This window comes from Geotrypetes seraphini, chromosome 9 (genome assembly GCF_902459505.1).
Source record: "Geotrypetes seraphini chromosome 9, aGeoSer1.1, whole genome shotgun sequence".
In the NCBI taxonomy this organism is placed as follows: Eukaryota; Metazoa; Chordata; class Amphibia; order Gymnophiona; family Dermophiidae; genus Geotrypetes; species Geotrypetes seraphini.
The window spans coordinates 67384632-67411709 of NC_047092.1; the positions used below are offsets into that span (position 1 = coordinate 67384632).

General features: G+C 44.8%; 1 protein-coding gene across 5 annotated transcripts in view; it reads right to left on the reverse strand.

The window, feature by feature from the left end:
• SCAF11 (SR-related CTD associated factor 11) overlaps positions 1-27078 on the reverse strand; it is a 543954-nt gene that overhangs the window by 270067 nt on the left and 246809 nt on the right. For all 5 annotated transcript variants that reach the window (XM_033958790.1, XM_033958787.1, XM_033958788.1 and 2 more), the window contains one exon: positions 23909-23970. In XM_033958790.1, the coding sequence (XP_033814681.1) occupies positions 23909-23970 (62 nt within the window). The remainder of the gene's footprint in view (positions 1-23908; positions 23971-27078) is intronic.

Sequence of the window (27078 nt, forward strand, 5' to 3'; positions counted from 1 at the left end):
TCTACTGTTCAATATATTTATAAACGATCTGGAGACAGGGACAAAATGTGAGGTTATCAAATTTGCTGATGACACCAAACTCTGCAGCAGGGTTAGAAACACGGAAGACTGTGAAGACCTGCAAAGGGACCTAACGAGACTGGAAGACTGGGCAAACAAGTGGCAAATGAGTTTTAACGTACAGAAATGCAAGGTCATGCATGTAGGGAAAAAGAACCCGATGTTCAGCTACAAAATGGGGGGAACACTACTAGGGGTGAGTAACCTTGAAAGGGACCTGGGGGTGATGGTAGACACATCACTGAAACCATCGGCGCAGTGTGCGACAGCCTCAAAGAAAGCAAACAGAATGCTGGGCATCATCAAAAAGGGTATCACAACCAGGACGAAAGAAGTCATCATGCCGCTATATCGCGCAATGGTGCGCCCGCACCTGGAGTACTGTGTGCAGTACTGGGCGCCGTACCACAAAAAGGACATGGCGGTACTCGAGGGAGTGCAGAGGAGGGCGACTAAACTGATAAAAGGTATGGAAAATTTTTCATACGCTGACAGGTTAAAAATGCTGGGTCTGTTCTCCCTGGAGAAGAGGAGACTTAGAGGGGACATGATAGAAACCTTCAAAATCCTAAAGGGCATAGAGAAAGTAAATAAGGACAGATTCTTCAAACTGTGGGGAGCCACAAACACTAGGGGTCACTCGAAGAAATTGAAAGGGGACAGGTTTAGAACAAATGCTAGGAAGTTCTTTTTTACCCAGAGGGTGGTGGACACATGGAACGCACTTCCAGAGGATGTGATAGGCCAGAACTCTGTACAAGGGTTCAAGGAGGGTTTGGATAGGTTCCTGGAGGATAAGGGGATAGAGGGGTACAGATAGAACTTGAGGTAGGCTGTAGAGGTGTTCAGAAACCACTTCACAGGTCGTGGACCTGATGGGCCGCCGCGGGTGCGGACCGCTGGGCGAGATGGACCTCTGGTCTGACCCAGTGGAGGCAACTTCTTATGTTCTTATGTTCTGTTAGTCCCTGTAGGATTCCATATGCTAGGTCAGCGATGTCGAACGTATGGCACGCGTACCAGCTGTGGCACGTGAAGGCCTTGCAGCTGGCACGCGGGAAGGTCCGCAATAGAGAGCTGCACGGGCGCGGGGATCCCGTGGGGACGCCTCCGAGGGTCGCGGGGTTCCTGCGGGGCTGGATGTACTAAGTCGCGCGGCTTTTCTCCCTACCTGCTCTGCTTGCAGCACAGAGCCGAACGGAAGTCTTCCCGATGTCAGCGCTGACGTCGGTAAACAAAGCCCTCCCTCCCTCTGACGTCTGTGCTGACGTTGGGAAGACTTCCGTTCGGCTCTGTACTGCAGGCAGGGTAGGTAAGGAGGAGTAACCTCGCGGCTCGAGTGGCTTCCAAGGGAGGGGGGCGGTCCGCCCCGCCCCGTGTGCAGCACAGCCGGTCAGGTCCCCTTACATTTGTAGCGCTAACCCGACCGACCGACAACAGCCCTGGTCCGACAAACCTCCCTGCCCTTAACCGCGAATCTAAATTACCTTCTTACAGCAGCTGTAAGAAGGAAATTTAGATTCACGGTTAAGAGCAGGGAGGTTTGTCAGACCGGGGCTGTTGTCGGTCTGTTGGTCGTGGAAGCGCCACAAAAGTAAGGGGACCTGGCCGGCTGTGCTGCACCCGGGGCGGGAGAGAAGGAGGGGGGAGGACGCTGAAAGCACTGGGGAAGACAAAGGGATGATGAAGGACGCTGACAGGACATGGGGAAGACCGGGGGGGGGGAGAAGGACGCTGAAAGCACATGGGGAAGACAAAGGGGTGAAGAAGGACGCTGAAAGGACATGGGGAAGATGGGGGGTGGGGTGGAGAAGGACGCTGAAAGGCCATGGGGAAGACGGGGGGGAGGGGTGGAGAAGGATGCTGAAAGGCCATGGGGAAGACAGAGGGGGGAGAAGGACGCTGACAGGACATGGGGAAGATGGGGGGGAGAAGGACGCTGAAAGGAAATGGGGAAGAGAGAGTGGGGAGAAGACGCTGGCAGGGAAGAAGACAGAGATGCCAGACTATGGGGGGAGCGGAGGGAAGAAGATGGGTGCCAGACCAATTTGGAAGGGGGGGAGAAAGGGAGAGGCACATTAACAGAGCAAATGGAAGACGCAGAAGGAAGAGAGACAGTGGATGGAAGGAACTGAATGAGAACATGAGGAAAGCAGAAACCAGGCAACAAAGGTAGGAAAAGAATTCTATTTCTTTTTTTCTTTTTTTTTTTGCTTCAGGATAAAGTAGTATATTAGTTGTGTTGATAAAAATTTATAAACAAAAGAGGCTCTGGTAGAAACCCGTTTACAAAGTGTGTATTCTTCCCAATTAATATTTTTTACAAATTAATAAAGTCTTTTTGCTTATTTGTAAATGGGTTTCTACCAGAGCCTTTAATTCAGTAGCATAATTAAATGAAATAACTATTTCTGAAGTTTATAGGGACAGGCGGGGACGGAGGGGATTCCTCACGGGGACGGAGGACATTCCTCGCGGGGATGGGTGGGGACGGGTGGGATTCCTCACGGGGATGGGTGAGACTTTGGCGGGGACGGGTGGGATTTCTGTCCCCGCGCAACTCTCTAGTCCGCAATTAAGATATGCGGCGCGGCGGGAGGCGAGTGTGCTGGTGTCTGCTTTGCAGCTCACCTGGCAACAGGGCCGGACTGGCCATTGGGAGGACCGGGCATTGTCCCGGTGGGCCGCGGCCCATCCTCCTGTGCTGGCTGCAGTCCTGTGAGTGGATGTTTAGCCTGCCTGTCTTCCCCTTAGTATCCTATGAGCCAGGCAGTGTGTGAGGGGGAAGTGGGGGGAGAAAGAGAAGCTTCACACTGAGTCTGTCACAGGAACTCAGTGAGGCTGTAGTGTGACTCCACAAGTGACATCTGTAATCAGGAACAGTTCCTAGTGCTCCCATGCTAGAGAGGTGAGGATATGGGAGGAAGTTAGTGTCTAATAATGTGCTCCTCTGTAAAAACCTCTGCATCTTCCATGGGGGACATGCTAAATTTGAGGAAATAAAAAAGCTGCTTATGATGATTGCATAGAGATGTTCAGTAAGCTGAGAGGAGGGCTGGGCTCTCTGTGAACAACCAACACACTAATCCTCTGCGCTGTACCTTATGGAAAACTCAATATAGCAAAAAACAGTAAAGTGTATATGTGGCCCTTCACAGTGCTTTTGTAAACATCATAATAAAATAACAAAGGCTCCAATAATGAAAAATAAAAGTCCTTTTCCCATACACTCAGGTTGCACAAGTCCGGTTTTCACCCGGACAGTATATTTTTTGACCAAAACGGATGTCTACAATTAGTAAAATTCCCCAATCACATATTTTTTATGGGGACGGATTTGTATACAGCACTTCATTAGATTTTTTTTATTATACAAATTTTATCTTTTTGTAGACTTGAAGTCTTGAACAAAGAAAATGAGTACAGCAAAAAAAGCAAAAACAGATAGTGGAAGACCATTCCAAGAGGCCTGGACAGAGTACATATGGAGTGATTGAACGCAGTGGGAAAGCATTGTGTATTATGTGTAATGAAAGTGTTGTGTCTCGCACATCAAGTGTCAAACGTCACTTTGAGACTAACCATAACAGTGTTGCTGAACTTGATTTAGTTCAAAGAAAAGAGTTCCTTGTAGGAAAATTAAAGAAATATCACTCCCAGTCTCTTAGTTTTAGCAACTATCTTTCAAAAACTAATCATCTTACAGTTGCCAGCTTTCAAATTTCACTGTGCATGGCAAAACATGGTAAGCCCCTCTCTGATGGAGATTTTATCAAAAAGGCAATTTTGGCTGGGAGTAATTCACTCTTCCATGATTTCCAAAACAAGGATAAAATTGTGCAGCGCATCTCTGAGATGCCGCTAAGCAGAAATACTGCAAAAGATAGGGTTCTGCGAATGGCTGCTGATGTTAGTCAACAGCTTACTTGCGACTTACAAAAAGCACCCTTCTACTCCATGTGCTTGGATGAAAGTACAGATATTACTAACCATGCAAGACTAGCGCTCATTTTGCGTTATGTTACTGGTGACATCATAAGAGAAGAGCTGGTAAAACTGCTGTCTTTGCCTGGAAGAACACAAAGGATAGATATCCACAATGCTGTGATGGAGGCTTTTTCATCACTAGACATAATTCCAGAAAAAGTAGTTTCAGTTACTAGCGATGGAGCAACTAGCATGGTGGGGACAACATCAGGATTCATTCATTTCTTTGCTAAGGAACAAAACATCCACTGATTCAATTTCACTGCATAATACATCAAGAGTCTCTCTGCGCCAAAGAAAGCAGCAAAAAACTTGACGATGTCCTCAAAGATGTAACAAAAATGGTGAACTTCATCATGGCGCGTGCTCTTAATTTTCGACAATTTCAAGCCCTTCTTGATGAGGTTCAGGCACAATATAACACTTTACTGATGTACAATAATGTCCGGTGGCTGAGCAGAGGACGAGTGTTAGAGAGATTTGTGGCCTGCTTGGAAGAAGTTAGGCTATTTATGAACGAAAAGGGGGAAGACTATCCTCAATTCACCAACATGGCCTGGCTTACCAACCTCATGTTCTTTACAGATTTTACTAACCACTTTAATGTACTAAACAAAAAATTACAAGGCATGGGAAAAACAGCAGAAAGCATGTTTAGTGACATCAAAGCTTTTGAGAGAAAATTGCATGTTTTTGAAAAAGACCTTGAGAGTGGACAGCTAAAATATTTTCCCAACCTAAAAGTACATTTGGATAATTCTACAACATTTGTGGACAGTCATAAAAAACACCAGGAAATCCACAAAGCATATTCCACCATTGTAGCCGAAGCAAAGGAGAATTTTAGTAAAATATTTTCTCAGTTCCGTAAGATGGAGACAACCGTTTCATTTATAACTTCCCCAGAAAAGTCCACATTTGAAGATCTTGATCTTTCCTGCTTACAGTGGTTAGATATTCAAAATTTGGAAATGGAGCTACTGTAATTTCAAGAAAGCTCTATCTGAAAAAGTAAATTCAATGACCTGCGTGCGGCTCTTGAACGTATTGAGTGTGAAAGGGTGACAAATGAAATCACTGCTAGCAGTTCTGAAAATGAAATCCTAAAAGCGTGGAATTCTCTGCCAGACAATTTTAAGTCCATGAAAGCACTTGGGATTGCTCTTCTTACTTTGTTTGGGTCATCCTATGCTTGTGAGCAGCTGTTTTCGGCTTTGAATCATATAAAATCTGATGCTAGAAACAGATTAACGGATGACATGAGTGCTGCATGTGTTGCTCTGAAATTAACGCACTATGAGCCAAGGATTGACAAGTTATCAGCATGCATGCAACAACAAAAATCACATTAATTTTTTTCAGAGCATGCCCAATGCATATGTTTACATGAAGCAGTGTTTTCAGTTTGCAGTTAAGACACTTTCTAAGTTATTTAAATATTATTTAAAGATGTTATTTAAAAAAGGGACTTTACATGGCCCTGTTGTATTCCAATCTGGAATTTCCAATAAAAACGGTTGGTTTAATTGAAAGCTCTTTTGTTTTCTTTACATCATATTATTAGAAATGTAATGATTTAACTATTTTCTAATTTGATTGTAAATTTTACAAAAAAACATGTATAGACTCTTTGGGAATGCACACCGAGTCTTGACACAGTTAACAGTTTTAAGAAGTTTATCTTTTTTTTTACTCAGGATACATTTGACATGTTATGTGAATAATACATTTAAAATATATTGTGTAACTGAATCAAATTCTTCCTAAATTCATTAAATTGAATGAAATCATTAAAACATTATAAATTGCCAATAAATTGAAATGAAAACCAAAGGATTGTGAATCAAATTGATTCTCTGACAATACAAAGATTCCAACCTTTAAAAATGATGTTACATAGTTCAGGCAACTTTATAAAGAGTTTTTAGATACTAAAATCTTGTTATTAAGGTTTAATTGACGTGCTGGCACTTTGAGGAAATTCTTTGGTTTTGTGCGGCAGTTTGGCCACTTGGGCTCAAAAAGGTTAGCCATCACTGTGCTAGGTGTTCAATCCCTTCCTGTAATCTCGGAGTTGCAGAAATCCAAACACTTTTCTGAGCACTTGCTCATCCCCCTTAGAGTGAGAGCTAGAGCAGGGGTAGGCAATTCCAATCAAGTTTCAAGTTTCAAGTTTATTATGGGACTTGATAAATCGCTTAATCGGATATTCTAAGCGATTTACATTTAAAATTTACAATGTAAAAACGAAGAACAATAACAATGCAATACATTACAATACATACAATTTAAATAATGGCTAAAATACTTTAAATTTAAACATTGTTAAACAAAGGGAAAGGAGGGATGAAATACAATTTTAAAGTAAAGAAGAAACATTGAGGGAAAATACAAAAGGGAAATAGTTAAAACAGGTTTAACCAAATAAATATAATTTCTGAAGTATAAAATTATGTAGAAAAGGCATCTTTAAAAAGGAAAGTTTTTAACTCAGTTTTAAATTTTCCAAGGTCTTTCTCCTCCCGTAAAGTAATAGGGAGGGCGTTCCATGTTTGCGGTGCCGTACACGAAAAAATAAATTGTCTCCTTGTATTAATAATTTTTAATGATGGGATCGTTAGCAGATTTTGTTCGCTAGATCGTAAAATTCTCTTTGCAGAATATGGAATAAGCGATCTATATAAAAAAGCAGGGGTCTTGTTAATCAAAGTTTTAAAGATAATTATACATAACTTATAAGTGATTCTGTAATTAACAGGAAGCCAATGAGCCTCTTTGAGAAGTGGTGTTACATGATCAAATTTTTTGGAATTATTTATTAATTTTATTGCTGTATTCTGTATAATTTGTAATCGTTTTATTTCATATTGTGCAATTCCTTTGAATAAAGAGTTGCAGTAATCAAGTTTAGAAATCACCAAAGAGTGAATCAGTATAGTGAGTGATTTAGCACAAAGGAATTTCGAGATGGAACAAATTTTACGTAATCTATAGAAGGTGATTTTCACAATGTTACTGATATGATCATGGAAATTTAGTTTATTATCAAAAATTACACCTAAAATTTTTATATTTTTAACTAATTGTAGGGGAACATTATGAATTGCAATCGGATGAACAAGAGAAAAATTCTCTTTCCAGGGAAATAGCATAACATTGTTTTTTTTAATATTGAGAGCCAATCTGTTTTTGTCTAGCCAATGATATACATGATCAAGTTTCTCATTAATAGATGAAATTTCAACTGTATTATTATTATTTAGAGGGTGTAATAATTGTATATCATCGGCATATGCAAAAACATGAAATCCTACTGATTGGCATAATGTCATTAATGGAGCTAGAAAAATATTAAAAAAATATTAAAAATATTTAAAAAATCCTCGAGAGTTACAAGCAGGTTAGGTTTTCAGGATAGCCACAATAAATATATATGCATGAGATAGATTTATATCACAAGGAGGCAGAGCATGCAAATTCATCTCATATATATTCATTGTGGATATCCTGAAAACTTGACCTGCCTGTGGCTCTCGAGGATTGGAATTGCTTACCCCATCTACAGCTGAGTCCCAAAGCCAAGCAACATACCTGAACGAATCCATGACAAGGGGGTACAGGTGAATATCCCTAGCAACATAAACAATTTCTGAACTGGTCTACTCTGCAAAACATGAACAAGTAATAAACAAGTACAAAGGCAACCCAGAAAAACATTGAGTAAACAATGTATAACTTGCTGTGTGCAACAAGCACCCAAAGAAACAGCCTTCAGCAATGCGCATACTCACAGAAACTCCCCACAAGATCCATCAACTGACTGGAAAATCTTCCAGCCCATAAGGGGACTAACCGAGGCAGAAAGAAGCAGGCTATTCCAAACAACTGAGTGTACAAGTGAGAAGTCAGGTTGTATGGAATCTTACAGGGACTAACAGAAAGAAGATTATCGAATGTAAAAACCTAATTTTACTAAACTAAACTAAACCTTAGGTTTGTATACCGCACCATCTCCGCGTGCGCAGAGCTCGGTACGGTTTACAGAGGTTAAGAGGAAAGGAATTACAAAGAAGGGATATAGGAGAGGGACTGAGAAGATAGAGAGGGGCAGGGTACTAGAGAATGGGAGGAGATTAGATTTTTGAGAAGAGCCAAGTTTTCAAGCGTTTATGGAAGGATTGGAAGGAGCTAGAATTTCTGAGCGGGGATGAGAGGTTGTTCCAGAGTTCCGTGGTTCTGAAGGGGAGGGATGTTCCAAGTTTTCCTGCGCGGGATATACCTTTTATAGATGGGAAAGATAGTTTCAGTTTTTGGGAGGGTCTAGAAGAGAGCGGGTTTGATGAATTCCAGAGGAGTGGGATAACGGGAGGAAGGACGCCATGTAGAATCTTGAAGGCTAAGCAGGCACATTTATAGAGGACTCTGGAGTATACTGGAGTATAATTTTCCATTCTGTTACGACCCTTCCGGATTCCATACACTAGGTGACATACCAAAACAATGTCAACAGATAGGGAGGGACAGAAGAGCCTTCCCTAAACACTAAGGTCTCAAAAGCAGCATCAGAACAAGCTACCACATCCACAGGGCAAAGGTATGAAGAAAGGACCAAGTAGCTGCCCTGCAAATTTCATCTGGATGAATTGCGCGAGACTCTGCCCATGACGCAGCAACACTTCTAGTCGAGTGGGCCATAAGAAAAAAGAGTGGCCGCTTGCCGTGGGCGATGTAAGTCATGGAAATGGCCATTTGAATCCATCGAGCGATTGAGTATTTGGATACTGGCCGACCATGGCAAGGTGCAACAGTCAGGACAAAGAGGTGATCAGGTAGCCGTAAATCACTAGTCCTCTCCAAAAAGTGGAGCAAGACTCTCCTGACATCCAACTTGAACAAGATCTAATCCTTGTGCTCCAAGCCTGTGGAATGAAATGCAAGCAAACAAACCTCCTGGATGACATGGAAGGCAGAAACCACCTTTGGTAGAAAGGAAGAAACAATACAGAGTACAACTCCTGCATCCGTAATACGGAGAAAGGGCTACCTGTATGAAAGAGTCTGAAGCTCTGAAAAGCACAGTTACTTACCGTAACAGGTGTTATCCAGGGACAGCAGGCAGATATTCTCACATGTGGGTGACGTCATCCACGGAGCCCCGATGCGGACAGCTTTTCAAGCAAACTTGATTGAAGATTTCAAGTTTGCTAGTGCTGCATCACGCATGTGTGTGCCTTCCTGATCCACTAGAGGGCGCATCCCCTCCTCATGGTCTTCAGTTTAGATAGCTAGCAAAGAAGCCAACCTTGGGGAGGCGGGCGGGTTGTGAGAATATCTGCCTGCTGTCCCTGGATAACACCTGTTACGGTAAGTAACTGTGCTTTATCCCAGGACAAGCAGGTAGCATATTCTCACATGTGGGTGACCTCCAAGCTAACCAAAAAGGGACGGAGGGAAGTTGGCAATTCAAGAAAACAGATTACGCAAAACCGACTGGCCAAACCGGCCGTCGCTCCTGGACAGAGTATCTAGACAGAAGTGGGAGGTGAAAGAATGAACCGAAGACCAAGTGGCAGCCTTGCAAATCTCCTCGATAGGCGTTGATCTGAGGAAAGCTACAGAAGCCGCCATCGCTCGGACTCTATGTCCCGGGACTCGACCATGCAGCGCGAGACCAGCCTGAGCGTAGCAAACCAGCAGCCAACCAGTTGGACGAGGTGCGCTGGGAAACAGGGCGTCCCACCAGAGTAGGGTCGAAGGACAAAAACAATTGAGGAACCGTCCGATGAGACTGAGTGCGTTGAAGATAAAAAGCCAACACCCTCTTACAGTCAATTGTATGAAGCGCCACCACGCCAGGATGAGAGTGGGGCTTCGGAAAAAAGACCGGAAGAACAATGGAACGATTGAGATGAAAGTCCGAAACCTTCTTGGGCAAGAACTTGTAATGAGTATGCAGGACCAATGCGTCCTGATAAAATACAGCAGAAGACGGGTCCGCAACCAGAGGTTGCAGCTCACGGACTCTACGAACAGACGTGAGACCAACCAGGAATACCACCCACCAGGTGAAACAGATCAAAAGAGCGTTATCAATGGGTTCAAACGGAGGTTTCACCAATTGAGCCAGGACCACCCTAAGATCCTAAACCACCGGAGGGGGCTTGAGCGGAGGATGAACATTGAAGAGACCCTTCAGAAAGCGGGAAACCGTTGGATGGACGGAGAGCAGCTTCCCATCCAGTGGCCAAGGAAAGGCAGCAATCGCACAGAGGTGGACTCGGATAGATGTCGATTTGAGACCAGACCGAGACAAGTGGAACAGAAAATCCAGCACTGAAGGGAAGGAGGCAGAGAGTGGATCCATGCAGTGCTCAGCACACCACGCAGAAAATCAGGAGCATTTCTGGGAAAAGCATTGCCGAGTGGAGCCCATACGAGAAGCCTCGAGAATATCCCCACCGACTGAGAGAAACAGAAGGAGGGAGGCACGTTGCGAGGAACCAAGCTGATAAGTGTAGAGACTGCAGATTGGGAGGCAACAGAAACCTCAACACTGAGACAGCAGAGAAGGGAACATAGGTAGAAGCAGAGGCTCCCTGACACGCTGAAGGAGCAGGGAGAACCACAGCTGTCAGGGCCACAGAGAAGCCAGCAAGATCATGGTGGCGCAGCCCGACAGGAGGTGCATCCAAGATCTGAGAATCAGAGTAAAGGGAGGGAACGCATAGAGGAACCTGCCCATCCAATCGAGAAGGAAAGCATCCACCTCGATGCGAGCCCGGAAGAACATCCTCGAGTAATATCGAGGCAACCAGTGAGTGAGGGGCGAAGCGAACAGAACTACCTTTGGGGTTCCCCACCGAACAACCACATGCCGCAGAGTCTGAGAATGGAGCGACCATTCATGCGGCCGAGAAGGGCGACTCAACGTGTCCACCAGACAATGCTGCCCGCCCCGGAAATACACCGCCCAAAGAAATAAGTAGTGGTGTAACGCCCCCTGCCAATGACGAAGGGCTCCCCTGCAAAGTAACAGGGAACCTGTACACCCTGGCTTGGTCACAGAATACATCGCCACCGGGATGTCGGGACGCACCAGGACCCCGCAATCTTGCAACCAATAACGAAAATCCACCCCGGCATTATAAATGGCCCGGAGCTCCAGCAGATTGATGCGGCTGCGACGGCCCGCACCCGACCAAAGACCCTGAGTCCGAAGGCCGTCGAGGTGCACCCCTAAGCCTATGCCGAGGAGTCCATCGGCAGAACCTTCTGATGCGGGGATACGAAGAGGTGGCACACCAACGAAACAAGCGTGTCAAGGAGGGAGGCACCACAATGTGCTTGGAAGCGGGATCCCGATCCTGCCACCACTGAGATGCTCGGGTCCAGCGGGGAACACGAAGATGAAACCAGGCGAACATCGGGACATGAACCGTGGAGACCCATGATCCCAAAAGGATCAACATCAGCTCGGCCGAGGCCGAAGACTGCGGAGACACCAGCTGACTCAAGCGCAGACAGGCGGCCTGCCGAGGCAGAAAAGACCGGAGCGGACCGAGGACAGAGGGGCCACCTTCCGGCATAAACAAACAAGGGCCACCCCCTGAGGCCGAGACAAGAAGGAGCGCAGACAAACTGGGTCCAGGTCCGCCCCGACGGACTCCCGAGACTGGGGCGGGCAGAGTCTGAACCACTCCCGGGCTAGAACTAGTGCAGGTCACGAAGGGCCTGGACCAGACGCAGATGGGAGGATGGGAATGCCCAACCGACAGAAGCGAGGCTATACTCCCGGTGTGTAGACACGGAGACACCCCTCCCAAAGGGAGGGGAGGAATCCCAGAAGGAGAGCAGCCCGGAGGCTATGCGAGAATAGTCAAAAAGACGGCCAGGAGTCGGCGACTGGACCATAACCCGGTGCTGCTGCAGCTATTGCGGCTGCTGCGAAGGAGGCCGAGAACACAAGAAAGGTATCCGGAGGGCCCCTCCGGAGAAGGAGTCCAAACCACCAAGGCAGACGGGATTCAGCTGAAGGCGTCCCGATAGGCGAAGGACCAGTCGCGTTCTGAGAGGCGGTTAGTGGCCACCGCAAGAGAGGCCTCAAGAAGCGCAGAACTCACGCAGGTAAAAGTGGCGAGACGATCCTGGAGGTTCGGATCCTCAGCCACACTCTGCGCCAAGCGAGATAACGCATGGCAGGAGCAATAGAGCCGGAGCAGGGAGAGAGTCTCCTCCAGGCAACCAAACTCCATACTACAAGATTCCGTCACGGCTGCCCGGAATGAACCGAAGAGAAAGCAGGGGACCCTTTCGAACAGGAGCCGGAGACGCCGAGGCACAGAGCCCCAGACGACGTCGAGACACTAAGCCCCCGTCGATAACGGGGCGCAAACCCGCAGTCGACGCCGAGGCCCAAAGCCTCAGCCGCTGCCACCGCCAACCAAAGGGCAAAGCCCCAAGCGACGTCAAGTCACAAAGCTCCAGTCAACGGCGAGACACGAAGCCTCGGCAACGACGAAGCACAGATCTCCAGCCGACAATGAGGCCCCCAGCCTCAGTCGACGTCGAGGCACAAGCCTCAGGCGCCGTCGAAGCACAAGCGTCAAGTGACGCGGAGCACACGGCCGCAGCCGACGTCGAAGGTACAAAGCATCCGTCGACGTCGAGACACCCAGCCTCAGTCAACATCGAGACATCAAGCCCCAGTCGACATCGAGGCAGAAAGTCGAAGCACAAAGCCGTAGACGACGTCAAGGCACCAAGCCACCTCCTACGTCGAGGCACAGGGCCTCAGGCGGCGGTGAGGCACCAAGCCTCAGTGGACGTCGAGGCACCAAGCCTCAGTGGACGTCGAGGCACGAAGCCTCAGTGGACGTCGAGGCACGAAGCTTCAGTGGACGTCGAGGCACGAAGCTTCAGTGGACGTCGAGGCACGAAGCCTCAGTGGACGTCGTGGCACGAAGCCTCAGTGGACGTCGAGGCACGAAGCCTCAGTGGACGTCGAGGCACGAAGCCTCAGTGGACGTCGAGGCACGAAGCCTCAGTGGACGTCGAGGCACGAAGCCTCAGTGGACGTCGAGGCACGAAGCCTCAGTGGACGTCGAGGCACGAAGCCTCAGTGGACGTCGAGGCACGAAGCCGCAGTCGACGTCGAGGCCCGAAGCCGCAGTCGACGTCGAGGCCCAAAGCCGCAGTCGACGTCGAGGCCCAAAGCCGCAGTCGACGTCGAGGCACAAAGCCTCAAACGACGTCGAGGCACAAAGCCTCAAACGACGTCGAGGCACAAAGCCTCAAACGACGTCGAGGCACAAAGCCTCAAATGACGTCGAGGCACAAAGCCTCAGTCGACGTCGAGGCACAAAACCCCAGTCGAGGTCGAGGCACAAAGCCTCAGTCGAGGTACGATGCCCCAGTCGACATCGAGGCACCAAGCCTCAGTCGACGAGGCACAAAGCCTCAGTCGACGAGGCACAAAGCCTCAGTCGACGAGGCACAAAGCCCCAGTCGACGTCGAGGCACGAAGCCCCAGTCGACGTCGAGGCACGAAGCCCCAGTCGACGTCGAGGCACGAAGCCCCAGTCGACGTCGAGGCACGAAGCCTCAGTCGACGTCGAGGCACATCGAGGTTCAGAAGTCGGCACCGTACCAATGAAACTGGTAATAAAGGTGCAGCAGTGCACTCCATAAAGGGCAACCTCGAGATGAGTATTCCCATGAAAGGAGGCACGCTTTGAAGTTCTCGTAGAGGCGGGCACGACTGCACTCGATGCCTGGAATGCCTGAGACTCAGACGGTGGCATTACCGAGGTAACGCAGCTAGAAGAACAGAAAGAAAGAAAGAAGACTTACCGGGGATCGAAGCTACTCAGTCCGATTCCAACGAAGGAAAAATGGTCCTGGCCATCCTGCTCACACGAGGTGAGCCCAGAGAGAGGCCAGGGAAGAAGAAAATACAGCTGCAGCCAAATGAGGCCTAGCCGCATGGCTGAGGCCAAAGAAGGGCCTGCCGGTGGAACCAGCAGAAACACAATAAAAAGTCCTTTTTTTTTTTTTTTTTTAAACAAAGAAATACACGATCAATCAACAAACGCATAGCGACTCCCTAACAAAATAAAGAAGCCGCGGTGCTAGAAAGGCACTTATAAGAACGCAGAGAAGAGAGACAGGGCTTTCTGGCTCCGCAGAAAACTAAAAACTGAAGACCATGAGGAGGGGATGCGCCCTCTAGTGGATCAGGAAGGCACACACATGCATGGTGCAGCACTAGCAAACTTGAAATCTTCAATCAAGTTTGCTTGAAAAGCTGTCCGCATCGGGGCTCCGTGGATGACGTCACCCACATGTGAGAATATGCTGCCTGCTTGTCCTGGGATAATACGCCGTGCCGAGACAATGGCAACCAGAAAAACAGTCTTGATCATTAGATTCTGGAGAGAAGCATCCTTCAGTGGCTCGAATGGGGCTTCCCCAAGGCCCTGAAGAATGATGTTAAGATTCCACAAATGGGAAAGGATGATGCAAGGGAGGTCATAAATGAAGCGTCCCTCTCATAAACCTGGTCACATCTGGATGAGCAGTAAACAAACTAGAGCCTCTGTGTGCTCTGAAGCACGGAAGGCCTGCAACCTGAACTTTAAGGAAGGCCACGCTAAACCCTTCTCTAGGCCCACCTGAAGAAAAGCCAGGACCACTGAAATGGAAGCCCTCTCGGGCTCCACTTGGTCCTTAGCAAACCACTGTTGGAAAGCCTTCCAGGCTTTGTCATAAAAAGCCAGAGTAGAGGGTTCTTTGTCTGTAAAAGTTGTCGAGATAACTACATCTGAATAACCACGCTGCATCAAGGCTGAGCGCTCAAGAGCCATGCTGCAAGACCAAAGCGCTGTGGGTTCTCCATGGGCACTGGCCCAACTGAGAAGGTAGCAATGAAGTGGGAATTGGGATTTTCCTGTCCCACTGAATACATACAAGATCCGCATACCACAGACGACAAGGCCAGTCCAGAGCTACTAGAATTAGGAGGCCGGGATGCATCAATATCTAGTGGATGACCCGACAAACCAGAGGCCACAGAGGGAACACATAAAAGAGCTCATGGGCCAGTCAGGGCTGAATCAAGGCATCCAGCCCTAGGCTTCCACGCTGTGTTCTTTGATTGAAGAAGCACCTGACTTTTGAGTTCTCTGCTGAAGCCATCGAGTCCATCTGGGGCTGACCCCAGCACTGTTCAATCAGATGGAATGCTTTCTGTGAGAGGGACCATTCTTCTGGGTCTAGGACCTCTCAGCTGAGGAAGTCCACCTGAACACTGTTGACTCCAGCCACATGGGCCGCCAACAGGGACAGAAAGCATAATTACTTACCATAACAGGTGTTATCTGGGGACAGCAGATATCTCATCTATGGAGCCCAGTACAGACGGTGAAAAGTGTAGTGTCACTTTAAGCTTTGAAGAAGCTTCATGAACGTCTGCACTGCGCACGTGTAAGTGTCTTCTCGCCCGACTTCGGCTCGTGGTATCTCATTTCTGGAAGAAAGCTAAGAAGCCAACCAGAGGAGGTGGGAGGGTATATGAGAATATCTGCCCGATGTCCCTGTATAACACCTATTACGGTAACTGTGCTTTATCCTAGGACAAGCAGGCAGCATAGTCTCACATGTGGAGCTCCCTAGCTTAACTGAAAATGGGATGGAGGGAGAGTTGGTCTTCAAGAAGCGAATGAGTTTTGAAATACTTCTTGGCCAAATATCCCATTTTGTCTTGAAAATGTTTCCAGACAATAACGATATGTGAAGGTATGAATTGATGACCAAGAAGCTGCTTTGCATATATCAGCAATGGGAGTAGATCTGAGAAAAGCTACTGAGGTTGCCATGGCTTGGACTTTGTGTGCTGTTGCACGTCTTTCTAGTGGCAACCCAGCCTGAGCATAGTTAAAAGAAATGTAGGCCACCAACCAAGCTGAAATAGTACAGTTGGTGACAGGAACTCCCAGTATGTTAGGATTTAAAAAAAAAACAAAACAACAGTTGAGAAAAAGTCCTGCGTGGTTTTGTGTGTTGTAAATAGTATGCCAAGGAACGTTTACTGTCCAGAGTAAGAAGAGCTGCTTCTCCAGGATTAGAATGAGGCTTCAGGAAAAACACATGAAGTACAATGGTCTGATTAAGATGAAATTCTGTGACTACTTTTAGAAGGAATTTTGGATGAGTCCAAAAGACAACTTTATCATGGTAAAAAACCATACGTGAAGGATCAGAAACTAGTGTTTGGAGTTTACCAACTCATCGAGCTGAAGTAATACAAATCAGGAAGACTACTTTCCAAGTAAGGTGCTTGAGAGTAGATGCGAGAGGTGAGAACCACATTCAAGTCCCAAACAACTGGAGGCAGCTTGAGCAGAGGTTTTGGGTTTAATAGTCCTTTCATTAATCTTGTAACAAGAACCTGCGTAGTTAGAGGTTTTCTATCAAGGAAAGCATGAAAAGTGCTAATAGCATTAAGATGAACTCTGGCTTAAGAGGTTTTGAGGCCAGAGTCTGAGAGATATAAAAGATAGTTCAGCACTGTAGACACCGGGGAGGTTATCGGATCTAAGTGATGGAGAGTACAGCATGAAGCAAAACAAGTCCATTTCAGACGATAACACTGCTGAGTAGGTGGTTTCCTAAAGGCGGCTAAGATTGCTTGAACTGGAGCTAACAGATCTTTTTTTTCTATGTTGAAGTTGAAAGGAACCAAGCTGTAAGATGTAATGATTGCAGATTGGGATGTAGAAGGGAGCCCTGGCTATGAATTAGTAGAGACGGGAAGATCTGTAGTGGAATGGAATTTTTGATCAATTGTTAAAGTAGAAGGGAAAAACCAAGGTTGTCTGAGCCAGCATGGAACAATGAGGATAATGTTGGCTGGTTCCCTCTTGTGCTTGAACAATGTCTTGAGAATCAGAGGAATTGGTGGAAAAGTGTAGATGAACTTGTGTGACCAATCCAGAAGAAATGAATCCACTTCCAGACAATGTGGGAAGAACTGTCTGGAGCAAAAGTGTGGTAACTTGTGATTGGTGGGAGACGCAAACAGGTCTATTTGTGGAGTCCCCCAGAGGGAAAAAATATGGCATTGGATTTTGGAATTTAGAGTCCACTCGTGTGGTTGAAGAAATCTACTAAGCTTGTCCGCTAAAGCATTCTGCTTGCCCTGAACATAGGCAGCCTTGAGAAAAATGTTTCGTGTAATTGCCCAGTTCCATATATGGAGAGCTTCCTGACAAAGGGGATGAGACAGCATGCCTCCCTGTTTGTTGATGTAGTACATAGCTACTTGATTGTCCGTTCTGACAAGCAGGATTTGGTTGAGAAGACAATCCTGGAAAGTTTTGAGAGCATTACGGATAAATTGGAGTTCCAGAAGATTGACGTGAAGGAACAGCAGGCCCCTTGAGTCTGGAGACCATTGAGATGCACTCCCCATGCATACATGGAGGCATCCGCTGTCAGCACTTGTTGATGTGGAGGTACATGAAAGAGTAGCCCCCTGGATACTGGATGTAACTACCATTGCAGACAGTAACAGAAAGGTGAGGAGACCTTGATTTGATGAGAAAGTGGATCCGTCGCTTGAGACCATTGAAATGCTAGAGTCCATTGGGCAGATCTGAGATGAAGTCAAGCAAAAGGCCCCATGTGTACTGTAGATGCCATGTGACCTAGAAGGCACATCAACTGTTTTGTTGAAATCTTCTGAAGAGTGGACACCTGAGCGCATAGTTGAAATAGCATCGTTTGTCTCTGTTTTTTTTTTTTTTGTAAACCTTTATTGACATTTCAAACTTTATAATGTATACAATTGAAAATCAGAAAAACTGTATGAAAATACATTGTAATCATCACAATTATTACATTAAACAATTTTTTATCCCCTTCTTATCCTAATTATAAACAATAAAATTATATATTATACTAACAATATAATAAAAAAGAATTAATTTTACTCTTCCAAATAAATATTCCACCCCCCCACCCTCCCTGGATGTGTAAAGGAATCTAACGGGGGGGGGGGGGGGGGGGAAAGAGAATCATAATTTTAATTATAACGTAATAAAATTAGTCAATGGACCCCATACCTCATTAAAGGACTTGCTAGTACCTAAACGTTCTGCCATTATCCTTTCGTATTTATACATTGTACACACAGTTGCCCACCAAAAATTTAAATTAATCCTATCATAATTTTTCCAATTGTATGTAATCATTTGAACCTCTATTCCTGTCAAAATCATTAAAAAACGACTTTTATTTTTATCTAAAGTGGGTTTAACATGGAGAATCGTTCCACATATTATCGCCTCATATGCAAGGGGATAGATGCTTCAAGAATAAGATTAATTTGTCCCCAAATTGACTTCTAAAAACTAAGTATCAATGGACAAAAATATATCAGATGATCCAAAGTCCCTATATCAATATGACAATGCCAACATCTATTAGATTTAGAATTATCTATTCTATTCTACTTTACAGTCCTTATGGTTAAACTCCAAGATTCAAATAGGCAGTGCTGGGATCGCTTGGAAGAATTGGATGCAGGCAAATATTAGGACATTAGATGACGTTATATCTAATGGTAAACTGCTTGAGTTTTCACAACTGCAGCATTCATTTGGCATTTTAAAGTCTCAACAATATAGATGGTTGCAGTTGAAGCAGGCTATTCAGAGTGGGTTTCCTGAATGGAAAAATTTAAAAACTTATTTCAGCTTGCAGATCCTTTGCTAATAGATTTAGTAGGACATCACGTTTGTCTCTGTTGAGGTAGAAATGCCCACAGACAGGATGTGTCAAGTACTGCTTCTAAAAATTCTAGTACCTCAGTAGGATGAAGATGTGACTTTGGATAATTGATTTCAAATCCGAGAAGCTCCAGAAGGGCGACTGTAGCCTTTGAAGCCACTTGGACGCTTTATGGTGAAGAGTCCTTGATAAGTCAATCGTCCATGTAAGGAAAGACTTGAAAACCTTAAGAACAGAGAACTGCTGCTACCATCATGAGGCATTTGGTGAATAATCTGGGAGAGGAGGCCAGGCCAAATAGTAGCACTATGTATTGGAGATGAAGGTGACCCACACAAAATCAAAGAAATTTTCTGTGTATGGGGATGTGTGTGGTCTTTTTGAGGTCTAGAGAGCATAGCCACTTATCCCTGTTAAGTAGAGAATATAAGGTTGCTATAGATAGCATGCAAAACGTCTCTGAATAAATATTTGTTGAGATCTTGGTCAAAGACCTTCTATCTTCTTCGAGATAAGGAAGAATCTGGAAAAAAATTCCTGATTTCTTTGTGATGGGAGTACTGGTTTTATTGCGTTGAGTTCCAGAAGAGCCTTTATTTCTTGAAGAAGAAGAGGGGTCTGCTGGAAATTTAAAGAGGACTCTCTTGGAGGATTGTCTGGAGGGTTGTGTAGAAACCGTAGGGAATAACCCTTCTGTATAATTTGGAGGACCCAAGAGTCGGTGGTAATTAGAGTCCAGCGTTGATGAAAGGATTGAAGTTGACCTCCAACAGGGAGAGAAGGAGGGATCAATGGAGAAGTGGTGGCTATGCTCTCTAGAAGCACAACAAAAAGGCTGAGTCAGTTTCTGGAAATGTTGTCTTTGCTTTGGAAATGTTGTCTTTGCTTCTTCGGTGGAGGAGGATTAGACGCAGAAGCAGCAGGATAACACCCCTTATATGGTTGGTAACTTTGTCTGAAATAAGACTTGGACGGTTGAGTCTTAGACAACTTAGCAAAGGCAAAGATTGATATGCTCTGCTCATGTGCAGTTAGCTTTTGAGTGGCCACCTCTATTTTCTCTCCAAACAATTCCACCCCCTAACAGGGAATATTGGCTAAGTTCTTGAATGCTAACATCAAGGTTAGAGACTCAGAGCCAAGCCAGCTGTCTCATGGCAATCGACATGGCTGACGCTTGAGATGTCACTTCAAAAGTACAAACATAACGAGTCTTGAACTTGTGCATTTGAAATAAATTGTGTGTTACCTCCTGAAATTATTCAAGACAGTCAGACGAGATAAATTGTTCAAAGTCTGAAAGAGATTTAGTGAGCTGTTTCAAGTGGAAAGACATATGAAAAGTATAACTTAGTGCCCTACTAGTGAGCATGGAATCCTGGGAAAGATGCCCCCTGAACTTATCAAGAGTGCAGCCTTCCCTGCTCAGAGATGCACTAGTATATATTCAAGTGCTAGAAGACTTCTTCAAGGCGGATTCCACTAGTAAGGATTGGTGTTGTAACTTCGGCCAGTCAAAACCAGGGCAAGACTGAACTCTATAAAGAGTATCTATTCTCTTGGGAGCTGTTGGCAAAGTTAAAGGCGTCTCCCAGTTTTTAAGCATCGTATCCTTCATGAGATAATGAAAAGGCAGCTTAAGGAGGTCCACAGGGAGTTCATCAAAACCTAAGGCTTCTAGAAGTTCTGCCCTTGGTTCTGTATCTGATTACATGTGGATAGAAAAGGCCTTCCCCAATTGTCGTATATATTTGGTAAAGGATAGACCTTCTGCAGAAGAAAGACATCTAGGTTCAGGAGGTGATGAGTCAGAAGGTAAGCCACATGACTCTGGAGCTGATAAATCAGGCTCTGGCTCAGTGATATTATGGTGAAAAATATCAGTATCATACTCAGGCATACCCAATGATTCTCTATAAGATGATGGAGAGACAGGAGTCTGATGGTGATGCCTGTGTCGGTACCAATCTGATGATAAAGACAATGGGGATTGATGTCTTGAGTGCCTCGAGGAGGATTTACGTTGAGGAGTCTGGGATTTGGTACCGACAGACCTCATAAGAACAGCCTTACTGGGTCAGACCAAAGATCCATCAAGCCCAGTAGCTTGTTCTCATGGTAGTCAATTTAGGTCATTAGTACCTGGCCAAATCCCAAACAGTACCAACATTCCCTGCTACCGATCCAGGGCAAGCAGTGGCTTCCCCTATGTCTTTCTCAATAACAAGACTATAGACCCTTCCTCCAGGAAATGTCCAAACCATTCTTAAAACCAGCTACACTACCTGCTCTTACTACAACCTCTGACAATGCATTCCAGAGCTTAACTATTCTCAGAGTGAAAAAAAAATTTCCTCCTATTGGTTTTGAAAGTATTTCCCTGTAACTTTGAGTGTCTCCTAGTCTTTGCAATTTTTGACAACGTGAAAAATTGATCCACTTGTACCCGTTCTACTCCACTCAGGATTTTGTAGATTTCAATCATATCTCCCGTCAGCCGTCTCTTTTCCAAGCTGAAGAGAACTAAACTTTTTAGTCTTTCCTGATACGAAAGGAGTTCCATCCCCTTTATCATCTTGAGATAAGGAGACCAGAATTGAATGCAATACTCCAGGTGAGATTGCACCATGGAGTGATACAGAGGCATTATAACATTCTTAGTCTTTGTCAACAATACCTTTTTTAATAATTCCTAGCATCTTGTTTGCTTTTTTGGCCGCTGCAACACATTGGGCAGGTTTCATCGTATTGTCTACAATGACACCTAGATCCCTTTTTGGGGGTGCTAATCCCCAAGGTGGACCCCAGCATCCAGTAACTGTAATTTGGGTTATTCTTCCCAATGTGAATCACTTTGCATTTGTCCACATTAAATTTCATCTGCCACTTGGATGCCCAGTCTTCCAATTTCCTATGGTCTGCCTGCAATTTTTCACAATCTGTGTGTGTTTTAACAACTTGGAACTGTTTAATGTCATCTGCAAATTTAATCACCTCACTCATGATTCCAATTTCCAGATCATTTACAAATAAGTTAAATAGTGAGATCTTTTCCTGTCCCTGCCCATTCCTGCAAGCTCCATCCTCATCTGCACAAGCCTCACTTTAAAATCATAAGTATTGTTGTTTGGCTGATCCAAGATGGCTGTGAGTGGCTGAACACGGGAAGGCTACCCTGGAGCATTTGCTACAATTTTGAAAATTTATCTGCTTTTTTGTTTCTCAGTTTTGACTGAGACTTACCTCAATGCCGAAGAGGAGAGGGAGAAGTGCCGCAGGAGCCTTGCGGCGACCAGAGAATCCCCCTTCAGTAACAATTGAGCAGCTCCTGAACCACCTTCAGTGGGAGTCAGCGATATAAATATATTCTTGACAGTAAGATTTCAGTTTAGCATCAGAAGGTGGAAATAGGGGTTAATGAATGAGACTTTCAACCATTCAGTCTTGACATCATACCTTGGTGTTTCTGGTCAAGTAGGTTTCTGAGACCCTTTACCCTTCTCCTATCAATACATTCTATGGTGGGATTATATGTACCTGTGGATTGTTTCCAGTTAATCCTGCTCACCATCTTCCCTGTCTTGTCAGTGGACCTGAACCCTACCCTCAGAAACTATGAAAAATGAGTTTTAACACATTTTACAAACCACCCCTGAAGTTCTCATATGAAATAATGGAGGTTTATTCATGGCTCTGCAGTGCCAGCCTTGTCAGCTCTTTTACACAGCAGCTGAATGGAGGAAAATGATTTTCTGCCTCAGAAACAGCTCCAAAATGACTAGACTTGAAGATCTTCGAACTGCCAGTCAGCCGTACACTGACTGTAACCTCCACCCCAACGCATCTTCTCCACACAATCAGGAAACGCAGCCTGCGTCCTGAAACCCAGGGAAGTTTCACTCCAGGCGCATACAGCCTGCACTTAAACCTATGACATAGTCAGAGGGCAAGTGAACTTCCAGGGGAATGGACCCCAAGTCCAAGAATAGTGGCAGAGAGCAGGCTAGCTCCACAAATCCACCAAAGTTTCTCCATGAAGCAGCAGTCCAGCTCCGCAGGCCTGTGTCCTTTCCTCCAGCAGGGAACCACCAGAAAGAGGTCTCAAGGCACTGAAGTCACTAAAATAGATAAACTTTAAGTAACAAAATAAGAAAAAGAAGCAGACCAGACCAAAAGACTTCTGCATGAATTGCTTACAGAAACTGAAACTTCAGATGGCTCTAGCTCTAAGGGGGAGGAGCATGCGCTCAGAAAAGTGTTTGTATTTCTGCAACTACCAGATTGTGGAAAGAGCTTAAATACCTAGATTATGGAATCTGGAAGGGAAATAACAGAATTATTATTGCGCTCATATTTAACCCACTGTATGGTTCCATTTATCAGAGCTCTGGCCCACCCTTGTTCACATTACAACAGGCTAAAAGATAAGATAATCTTTGGCAATGGAAACTAAAATAAATGAGCGTGCTAGATAGAGCAGATGAACTTTTTCCACTATCATCCATTATTTTATATTAAAGAGTGAATTTTCATGTTATCAACAATCAGCCATACAACAGAACCCCACCCCCTTCTTTTTTTTAAAGGTGTGATGGTCTAATTTCAAAATAACCAAATTTTGAATAATTTTGCAACCAAACAAAAGGGTACTAAACCGCTATGAGTGTGGTTGTAAAACTATAAAAAGGTGGTATACAAATCCCAAACCCTTTCCCTAAATTAGTATGAGTTCTCCAAAATAACATTAAATAATAAATCAAACATTTTTTTTTCACATTGGGGAACACTTAAACCATGGGTCTCAAAGCCCCTCCTTGAGGGCCGCAATCCAGTCGGGTTTTCAGGATTTCCCCAATGAATATACATGAGATCTATGTGCATGCATATTCATTGGGGAAATCCTGAAAACCCGACTGGATTGCGGCCCTCAAGGAGGGACTTTGAGATCCCTTACTTAAACAGTTATTCAAATTCTACTTCATATGCAAAAATATACAGGACTATAGAGTTTAAGAAAGAATATTCACCAAATATGGTAAAGAAACAGCATGCTTATAATGAAAAATAAACTTACTATGTTGTATCTTGAACGTCTTACAAAATGCTGTGTACAATGATCCTTTACAAGCACTGCTTCTATCATTTTAAAAAAAAAAAATGTTATTTTAATATTTTATATTTTTTTGTGTAAGTTCAGTGATTAGAAATGGTTATAATTGAAATGGAAACTGTTCTACAGCACAGTATGTGGGTGTACACCAAAATTTGGCCTAACCATTTATCAACATTGGCTGCAAAAGTACGGTATAGAAATACATCTATGACTCAATTTACTATCAGAGATTTAGACCTTCACTAGACAAACATCTAATACGAGGTGTTCCCAGATATGGCCCAGTTACTTACCTGCATCAGATGTTCTTCGTGGATAGCAGAATACCAGTCTTCAAAGATAGGTGATGTCACTGACAGAATTCAGCAAGGGAAAGCTTCAATTTAGATGAAACCAGAAGCCTCCCTTCCTACGATTCAGAGACCACCCTAAAGCACTATTAAAGCTTAGAATAGAATACTACTCTCAGAGGAACGAGAATGTACAAACTCATACCCCGCTATCCATTGAAAACACCTACTATGGTTAAGTAAACTAGTTTTCTCCAAGTACAAACAAATGAGATTCCCTTCCTACATGCTGCCTTCAACAGCAAAAGGGGAAAAACAACAATCACAATTGGTGCTGCAACGAGCATCTAGCTCTCTTTCTTTTTCTTAAAAATGACAGCCTGGAAATGAAGAAAATAAGCCAAAGGGGGAATGAGGTTGGATTTCAAACTCAGACTTCAACTTCCTGCCTCCTCTCTTCTCTCTTTTAGCCTTTCACACCTCTACAGCTACCAAAGAAATTCTGGAGGATAGACTGACCAAGCCTACTGTCATATCAGAAGTTCTTTTCCAGAAAGTAGTGAAATATGAATTCATGGACATTAGTGTGTGTCAATTTTGAAGATGTTATCATTTTAAAAAGCAATAGTAAAAAAAAAAAAAAATGGTACATTTCATGTGGAAAATCAACAACTAGCTTTAAATTTTGTGTAATATGTTATTTACCTACTTGGAATTTCTAGGAAATTATGTAAAAATATACAAATTACTGAAATATGTTTAATTCCTCTGATTATAGTTTTTATGTGTTTGATTATTGAAGCACAAATGACATTACTATGCAAAGCAATTTATTTTACTTATACACCCATACTGACACTAACAGTTTCATTTTTGCATGCACAGGTTTTCAACATAGTGTTGTCATAGAGATAATCTAATATTGAAAATGTCCAAAACAAGACTGCAAGTTTGGACTCATTTACATTATTTGGTGAAATCAGGCAGAGAACTACCTGTAGCTGAACTACCAACTGTCAGGGATCTCATTAGATATGGGTTGTATTTGAGAAACATCAGTGATCAAGACAGATGAAATTACACCACTGATGAACTGGTTGATTACTTAACGACTGGATGACTTGCTCAGTGGTACAAAGCAAATCCCAAATTCAGTGGTCCTATAAACACAAATATATTTTTTGAGGATTTCGTTCTCCTGGATTGTTGGTTGGCCCTTCTTTCTGGGGGTTCTACCTTGAGGGAGCTGTTTCCTTCTCCTCCCGGGTGGTTGCTGTGTGCTCTATTGGAAGTGGCCCTACCTAGATGCAGTCCCTTCGGTGCCTGACAGTTTGGTGGAGTGAGGGCGCCCTTGGTTTCCTGGAGCCCTCACTGAACTGACTTGTTTAGGGGCTTTGTTGTTTTCATAGTGCTTGCGGTGTGTTTGTGGGGTTTTGATTGAGTCTGGGGGTTGATTGTTTGGGTATGCTAGGTTGGGGTTTGGTTTCACTGGGGGGGAGGGGGGAATCTCTACTGTCTATCCACTATCTACTTGCTTGAAAGGTGTTCCTTTCTTGAGTCTGAGTGGATTTTAAACTGTATAGTCTTGGGCATGTATGTTTGGCCACTGTGTGTGGATTTTGAGGGATGCATGTGAGGTTTGGAGATTGTGCCCAGCTGGGCTTTTTGGAGGGCTCTGGTAGCTTCTGGAGGCCTTTTGGTGACATTGCACCTTAGTCTCCACTCTTGTTTTGGTTTTGTTGAAGCTTTGGGATTTTCTTGGGAGGTCTGGTGGGTGAGTGAGTAGAATGGCTGATTCAGTGCACATGTGAGTGTGGGGTTCTTGTTTCAGATTTGATTCTGGTTGTTAGTGTCTGGGGTGGCTGTGGTTGGGGGACGAAGGGCCCTGTTCATGTCATAGCATGACTCCCTCTCCGCTCCACGTTCGTGGGACGGGGTGTGAAACGGTGGTTGGGATTATGGGGGGGATTGGTTTGGGAGGGTGAGGGTGGAGTATGGGTGGGAGTGGGTTGGGTTTTGGGGGGTGGGGGTCCTCCTTTGGTATATGTATTCAGTTTCTTAGGATCCCACAATGCTTTTGTTCAACTTTTCAGGCTCTGCCATATGTTTGGCAACACTGCTCTGGGGAGTGGCTGGGCTCCTGGGATAGTCTCATACTTTTTCATCTTTCTTCTCTATTTTTCTTCTTTCCTGACTTTCTGACCCGAGTACTCCCTTTAGGCTTACCTCCTGGAATGTCAGGGGCATTACGTCACCAATCAAGCGGTCCAAAATATTGGTTGCTCTACAGCGTTATCGTTCGGATATTGCTTGTTTACAGGAAACTCGACTGACTGACGCAGAATATCTTAAGTTGGGTCGTTCCTGGGTGGGGAAGGTGTATTTTGCTTCCTCTCAGGGCCGCCATGGTGGAATAGCTGTGTTGGTCCGTAAGTCCTCGCCTCTTGGAGTGCAGGTTCTGGATAAAGCTGTTGATGGTAGTTATCTGCTCTTGTGCCTGACTTTGGGTGATCGATCCTATCTATTACTGGTGGGCTACGGCCCTAACTCGTCAGAATTGGCTTTTTTGCAATTGTTGCTTCAACTTTGCTTTCGTTTCTCTAGGGATCCACTTCTTATTTTGGGAGAATTTAATTTAGTGATGGACCCTGTTTTGGATAAATCCGGTACTTCTATAGCCTCTTTGGGAGCTAAGGGTCGTCTTCTTACTGACTTCTGTGATACTCTCTCAGTGGTGGACCCTTGGCGTCTTCTTCATCTTGAAGTTCATGACTATACTCGCCTTTCTCGGGCCCATAGTACCTGGTCTCGGATAGACCATATTTTTCTCTCATCGACTCT